Source organism: Saccostrea echinata, unplaced genomic scaffold, assembly GCF_033153115.1.
Source record: "Saccostrea echinata isolate AGI-Se365-2 ecotype Australia unplaced genomic scaffold, CSIRO_AGI_Sech_v1 ptg000028l, whole genome shotgun sequence".
Lineage (NCBI taxonomy): Eukaryota > Metazoa > Mollusca > Bivalvia > Ostreida > Ostreidae > Saccostrea > Saccostrea echinata.
This window is the reverse complement of record NW_026889777.1, coordinates 575,131-583,570: the sequence shown is the minus strand read 5'-3', so window position 1 is coordinate 583,570 and position 8,440 is coordinate 575,131. Positions and strand designations below refer to the sequence as shown.

The window sequence follows — 8,440 nt, the reverse complement described above, 5'->3', positions numbered from 1 at the left end:
TTCTACTAGGTAAAGAAAATACATCCCCTCTTCTCTCAAGAATTATTTTTTCTTTGATCTCAGAGAAGATGGGAAATATTTACCAACTAAGGAAAAGTACAGTAACATAAAAAGTCAATACGCCTGCGTGAACAGTCTCTCTTTCTTATCTCTCCAACTTTTACGTATATCACTTTAGTTAATTCCTACTTTCTCACATTACATTCAAATCAAAAGTCCAGCAAGACTCAATTCCATAATGCAGAAATCCATCTGTTGTATGCTTTTTGCTGTCCTTGGGACCTCTTATGCATTTCTTTTAGGCGATGGTCCAATCCACGCTTCATGCAAAGTTGACTGGTATGTATTTTATGGATGTTAGAGATTTTTTTATTTAGAAAAAAAATTATTTGTCTTTGAGGCTATCGTTTTTGATTTTAAAAATAGCTGTTTAAAGCTATACTCAAATATAAGCAACGGACATATAATTATGAATAGGCTGTTCTACAACGTTGTAAATACTTATATAAATTCTTATGAAATGTTTGTGAACAATGAAAAAATCAATGAATTAAATCAAACTTGATTACTTTCTGTAATATGCTCTTAAATAGACTTTGAAATGAAAAACGCAGTTTTCTGCAATGTCTACATTAATTTTTCCCCCAAAGATTACTCTGTATTTCAATTTGATTACTAGATAGTTAGGATGTTGATAATTAATTGAATATTAATTTTGATTCTGTTATATTTCCTGGCATAACAAATGACCATTTATTTTTGACAGGACATTTGGAACTTCTTGTGATGACGTGAAAACAAAGATCAAGAGTCAGATAGCCGCCTGGACGTCTGCTGATGGATGTGCAAACGGAGGCGAAAAATGTCTGTACACGGTAAGTCAAATATGGAGGAAAAAGAGTGTCTGTATGGATACAAAATCCCCCCCCCCCCCCAAAAAAAAAAAAAAAATTAATACACATGCATTTGTAAAGAGCGATCACAAAAGATCACGTGATGACCTTCGAAAGAAATAAAGTACTTGTGACCCTACTTGTGCTACTTGTGATAGCTTCCACGCGTCATATTATTCCTTCGAGTTAATCACCTTGGCCGCCATCTTGGAGGTCAAACTGATGAATTTTCCTATTTGAGCAGCCATGACAGAAATTCTTTATAATATTAAAATTATGAATATAAGGAGGCTTTATCAAAATTATACTTGTCAGGAAACCAGTGTTGTGTACACCTCGGTGCCCAGTATTTCAAATTTAAATAGGTTGAAAAATGAAGGAATTTTTAGTATTGTTGAACTTTAATATGGCGGCATCAGGAAATAACTATATTGAGAAAATCACGCTCTCTCGAAGAAAACAGAGACAAAGTTTTTGCACGAAAGTTTATAATGTCACGTACAAAATGACAAAAATCGTATTGATTTCTCGTTAACTACAAGATTTAATTTGATATTTTTGTGTGAATTTGTAAATAGAAAGTTAAATTACAGCATACTCTAAATCAATCTTTAATTTCCAAATAGAAAAAATAACATTTTATTATTTTGAAAAAAAGAGATTAAAAGAGTATGAACTGAAGATTTTCGTAGAAACAAACGTTAGGGAAATATGTTGACGCTTTGTGAAAAAATATATAATATGCATATATGAAAGGTCTTTCTATTTTCTTTATGATTTATTATTCTAACAGTTTAAATCTGAGGCTGGTAACACACTGAAGGCCACACATGAGACCCCTGTCCATCATTACGTTGATGATCTGACTTTTACATTTACTCCAGTTGATGCCTCCTCATGCAAAGTTCATGTAAGTATTAGTGAATGCAGGTATTTTAGAAGAATTGCGAAGTTACAATAGTATACCCCCCGCTTGCAAACTTGAAAAGCAGGGATGTGTAGTGATTGGGGTGTTTGTCCATCGATCTGTACATCCGCCACTCCTTCCGTTACGCTTTGGGTATCCATCTCTTATCCGCAATTCCCCTTATACCACTGATTTAAATTTAATGAAACTTTCACAGAACTTTTGTTACATAGTGCCATTGAGGGTTTCCTATTACGTTTTGATCAGACATATATTTTCCATTGGAAAACATAGACACTGCCATTCTTTCTATAATGTGGGGGACACCCATCTCTTATCTGCAACTTCTTCTGTACCACTGAATATAATTTGATGACACTTTCACAAAATCATTATTACATAGTGCCATTGTGCATATATTTTTGGTTTGCATAGCAAAAATGGAGACTGCCATTCTTTCTGTAATACCAGGGGTGCCCATATCTTTTCTGCAACTCCTATTCCAGCAAAGAAAATTTAGTGATACTTTCACAGAATCTTTATTACATGATTACATTGTGCATATTTGATCAGACACATATTTCGGGTTTGCATAGCAAAAATGGAGACTGCCATTCTTTCTGTAATACCAGGGGTGCCCATATCTTATTTGCGACTCCTATTCCAGCAAAGAAAATTAAATGATACGTGCACAGAATCTTTATTACATAATTACATTGTGCATATTTGATCAGATACATATTTCGGGTTTGCATAGCAAAAATGGAGACTGCCATTCATTCTGTAATACCAGGGGTGCCCATATCTTATTTGCGACTCCTATTCCAGCAAAGAAAATTTAATGATACTTTCGCAGAATCTTTATTACATACTGACATTGTGCACCTTTTACATTATGTTTTGATCGGACAAATATTTAGGTTTTTCCGTAGCAAAAATTGACTTTGCCATTATAATCAATTGAGAGCAGGGGTATCATTTTGTGAGCTTAGTGCTTACAGTACTTCTAGTTTATGATTAATATTGAAGTAGGTCGAAAATTGTAGAATTAAGTGACTTTTGGCTCACCTGATCTGAAAGCTCAAGTGAACTTTTTTGATCACCTGTTATCTGTTGTTTGTCCGTCTGTCCGTCCCTCTGTAAACTTTTCACATTTTCTACTTCTCAAGAACCATTGATCGAGTTTTGACCAAAATTGGTACAAAGTGACCTTGAGTCAAGGGAATTCTAAATTGTGAAAATGAAGGGCCAAGCCTTCATCCAAGGGGAGACAATCAAGAAAAGGCAAAAATAGGGTGGGGTCATTAAAAATCTTTTCAAAAACCACTTGGCCAGAAAAGATGAAATTTATCTGGAAGCTTCCTGAGGTAGTGTAGATTCTAAATTGTTTGTATAATGGCCCCCAGCTGGGATAGGAAATCAAATTTTACATTAAAATATATTGGAAAACCCCTAAAAAACTTCAACTCTAGAAGCACTGGACCAAAAAAGATTAAACTTATGTGGAAACTACTGAGGTAATGTAAATTTTAAATTGTTCATATCATGGACCCCCGGGATATTGTGGGGACCCAATAGGGGATCATAGTTTTACGTTGAAATATGTAGGACCATTTTTTAAAAATCTTCTCGTGAAACACTGGGTAAGAAAAGCTGAACTTTATGTGGAAGCTTCCTGAGGCAGTAGAGACTGTAAATTGTTCCAATCATGTTCCATAGGGATAGGGTGGGGCCACAGTTTTACATTGACATATAGAGGGAAAAATCTTTAAAAATCTTCTCAAGAACCACTGGTCCAGAAAAACTGAAACGTTAGTGGAAGCTTCGTGAGGTAGTGTAGATTGTAAATTGTTCCGATCATGGTTCTCAGGGTTAGGGTGGGGCCACATTAGGGATTAAATATGGAAAATATTTAAAACTCCTCTACCCAAGAACTCCTATTAATAGAAGCAATCTCTGGTAGTGTAGATTCATTTTCTTTAAGTCATGACCCCTGTATATAGCGTGGGGCCATAAAAGACAATTAAATTTGACATACGAAAACATGTCTATTGGGGAAAAAAGCCGATGCAGAATATAAGGGCCCAAGTGACTCAGGTGAGCATTGTTGTCCTTGGACCTCTTGTTTGTGTTCTTAGATTTACATTTACAAGGATGTGAAATCGAAATGTATATTAATTCGGTTCATATTTATTCTTATAGAAAACCGTAATTCAGTAAATTAAAACTCGGTAATAGCCAAGTCCTGGAGACCTGCTAATTAACTTCGCTATATCCGTATTTCGTTATATCCGAGTAACGAATTCGTTAAAAAATAATACATAGCCAATTCACAATATAGATTTTTGTTCTTCACGTATGAATACCAAATGTATTTAGGGAGGTTAAAAAAACAGAGGTTACCTGAGAGTTTGAGAAGTTTTCGTATGAAATGAAATATAATACTTACAAAAAACTTATACTTACATAAATACTTAAAAAAAAATTGTCAGTTCAATATTCTTTAAGTTGAGGTCTTTGAAAATTAGTTATAAATGATGTATTAAATTTTGTTATTTTTAACCTCTAAGGGACATAAAATCAGTTCGCTACACCCGTAAATTCGCTATATCCGTAAAATTTTACAAGGAATAGTTAACAATTTTACCGGGGATTCTAAAATCTTTCGCTCTATCAATAAATTTGCTATATCCATGTTCGTACTAAACTAGTTTTACTGTTCTTGTATTTATATTTTTTTAAACTGTTTTAAAGATACAGTGTATTTGGGGGATTTCACATTCTTTTTAGTATTCCTTACCCTGGGCCATCTATAAAAAAAATTCATGCTGATAATTTTCTCTTCCACAATTTGACCTTTCAAAGACATATAGATTTGTTGTGCCATTGCCTTAAAACGAGTTCAAAATGTATATTTTTTGAAATGAAATAATGCATTTTTAAAATTACTTTATTTTGAAAATAAGTTTACAAAACATAAGCTTATGATTTCAAACAACATTTTTTTTTTCAAAACATTTTCTCAACTCTTCTCAGAATGACTCCTCTCTTTATTGAGATAGGTTCATACGTAAGGAGAACTTATTTATCAGTAGATAAGTCATGGTGTGTGTTGCATTCATAATTTTTCATACATTCTGTTTGTTTTAGGGATACTCTACCTCAGAGACCTGGTATGCTCATCTCGACTACAGTACCAACTACTGTAACCTCAACAATCTCATAACAGGTAAACTGTCTAATTCTGTGAATTCACAAACAATTCCAGAAAATTTATAAATAGTTATTTCCATTTTATTGGAACATAACTTTATTGTTTCTTTCGCCAGCATATCACCTGAGGACTTAAAGTATATAAAGCTTTTTGTTATCCATTAATTCCCATTATTAGTTGGTCATGTCTTTCATAATTAACGACTAAACTAAAACTTGGACAAGATTTCAAAAATAATTCTTTATAAAACTTTTGAATATAGATAGTTAATGCGAATACATTTTAAGAGAACACAGTTCAAAAATTTGCTGTTTCTATTTCTTTGGATAAATACTGAAGCTAAGTATTTATTATCAATCATTTATAGGAATTTGAATTACATAGATGTGTTTTTTATGTTCCAGGATCTGCCTTACATCAGGTTTCAGGATACACGGAAACTACCTCAGACAAAATCTGTACACAATATTCAGAGGCAAACTGTGATAAGTACTGAGTGTGAATAATTAACAATAAAATTAACAAAATAATGATTTATTAAATGTTGATTTGTGAGTACAATGAAACATGTGTATCACATATACCAGAACTACACATGCATACATGTGTCGGAAAAATTATAACACGTGTTTAGTATATAAAACGTACAAAATAGGTTAACATATGTTATATTAGCATAAGAATTGTAAATGTATGATTACGTTGCAAACACATGCTCCTCATATGTTTGAAACATATGTTAAAGTGTACATAAATCATGCTGAAAAATTCGTATATATGAGACATATTTATGAATTTCAATTCGTCATATACATTAAATGGTGCTCCTTTTATAATTATATGCTTTAAACATGCATATGTTGAACGTATATTACCTTATTTAAATGTAATCATACTTTTCAAACGTAAATTGATTAAAGCACAATGCTCTTTTTTATGGAAAAAAATACCTTTGAAAAATGTGTTACACTGCGTGATAATTAAAGAGTGCAGTTCATTTAGTTCTTCTAAGAGATATTTTAAATCATTAAGATAGAAAGCTCACCTAAAGAATTGAACTTTCCATCAATACTAGGACAGGTTTAATCGAGATAATTTTCTAAGTTAAATAGAATAAAGAATAAGATTCTTTTCAAATAACTCTGCAATAAATTATATGAACAGGTCAGACCAAACGAAAAGTGAAGTAGAAGATATGAGAACATAAACTATAAACTATATTTTCTTTAACATACAAATATACACAATTAATATATGTACATATGTATGATAACAAAGATTTTTGAACTGGTCAAGTCTTATCTTGCCCTTGTAGATTTCACCTATCTCTATTATAACATTAGCAGAAGAGTTATATTACTACATAATCTTAAGTCACTTAAGAAGCCATAACAATCACTTATCAGTAGACTAACTAGTTCAGTGTAGCTCTTCTATGTTAGAATCAGGATGTTCCATTATTTCTTTACCCTAGGCATTCTCTCCTCTCCCTTTATAAGTTTTTTTTTTTTTATCTTATTTGTATACTAGTAATTTTTTCCATCTTTTTTCTCTCTAACTTTAATCAGTTGAACAATTTAAAATAGTTTATGAGCGTGTCTTTGTCCAATTCTAAAACCATTTGCTTTCTGGCTCGGTGAATATTGTACTCCTCAGGTGTCTAAATAATCGTATTGACCTCAAAAACCAAGACTCTTAATTTGAAAAAAAAGTTGTGTGATAATTGTATAATATGTTAATAAGACAATAACAAATAAGGCATGTTCTAACACATTCAAGTGAAGACACTTATACCCTTCCGTAAATACATACCCTAAAAGTATTGACACATAGGAACAATAGACTTTGGTGGCATAATTCTACCAACACACCTCAAGATGTTTATGTCGACTTGTCATATGTTTATGTCGAATTGTCAGATAATTATGTCGACTTGTCAGATCTTTTTGTTGACTTGTCACTTATTCGCTTGTTTAAAAATTCAACATGAAGACATGCCAATGCCAAAGTTGTGCAATCCAGTTGGCGGCATATTTTTTTCTGACAAGTCAATATAAGTATCTGACAAGTCGACATAAAAATCTGACAAGTAAGCTTTATTTTACAACAGGCCGACATAACTCATAATTCTCTGATAAGTCAACATTAATAACTGTCGAGTCGACGTAATCATCTGACAAGTCGACATATTATCTGTCAAGTCGACATAGCATATCAAACGTCGACATCACTATCTGAGAAGTCAGCAAAACATCGGATAAGTTGATTTCGGATAATTATGTCGACTTGTCAGATAATTTATGACATGTCAGAAATTATGCTGAGTTGTCAGATAATCATGTTGCATTGTCAGAAAATTCTATCAACTTCTCAAAGAATCTTTATTTTTCAGTCAAATATGTTGACTTGTCAGATATAATGAAGGCAAGTAAATGTCAGTTTGTAGCATAAAAAGTGTCTTGTAACACAACACACTTGGGTTCCTAATCATGATGATTATTATTGACAAGTCAAATTAAAGATCTGAAAAGCTGTCATAAACATTTGACAAGTCGAATTAACCATCTGGCGAGTCAACATAACATCAGACAAATTTTGACAGAAAAGTACCACCATAATAGACAAATCTGATGCTTGTTTTTGCTGATCCTTGATTTTGCTTGTGTGCACTTAGTGTGTGACCAGCTTAAGCTACTGAACTGTTCAAATATAACTATGCAATTCAAATGTTTAGAATGAGGGCAACCGCAGGCAGCATTGTAAAAAGAATGTAATTTTTTTAAGATATGATTGACTTTCAAAAAGCACAAGACCAATAGTCCTGATTCTTCTTGGGGAAAAGTAGTTCAGAACTTCAGCTAATAAACATGATTAAAGTCGTCACCACCGGCTCGTTAGAGCACAACTCAGATGTAACAGAAACAAAAAAATAATACCCTGAAAACGTCACAATTTCATTCCCAAAGGGTAATGTGATAAATTCCCATGTCACTTCAAGAATATTTGTTAGTGATGCAGTGGTTAAAATTTTATTTTGCATTGCAGAGTTACACAACTGCTTCACAAGACTTTTCTCTGTCCACAAGATACTCCGAGTGCTTTCATAGGCCAGCTAATTGCGTGGGAACATAAATAACAAACTATGACACAATCGAAGCAAACATGTAAGTCATTGACCCCGGCTGATTCAGGTTTCAAAACACTTATAATCTCTCTGTAAAATGTAATATAAGAATATTGAAACAAAATCTAGATACAGATATGAGAACTTCCATTGAAATCTCTCACACTCAACCCGGGACTTAGAGATAGATAAGACTGAAAACTGTGTGGATCATTCTTCTCTAGCATGTTTTAAGATATACTAGTACAGCCCATAAGAACGGGGGATATGCTAAAATTCACCAAAATATTGGTTACATTTCT

General features: G+C 32.7%; 1 protein-coding gene across 1 annotated transcript; it reads left to right on the top strand.

Moving 5' to 3' along the window:
• Positions 1-238: 238 nt before the first annotated feature.
• LOC133193599 (uncharacterized) lies at positions 239-5,512 on the top strand. Its single transcript, XM_061329560.1, has 5 exons — positions 239-339; positions 767-875; positions 1,687-1,803; positions 4,951-5,029; positions 5,419-5,512. The coding sequence occupies exons 1-5, from the start codon at positions 239-241 to the stop codon at positions 5,508-5,510; spliced, it is 498 nt and encodes a 165-aa protein (XP_061185544.1). The 3' UTR covers positions 5,511-5,512.
• The last annotated feature ends 2,928 nt before the right edge of the window (positions 5,513-8,440 follow it).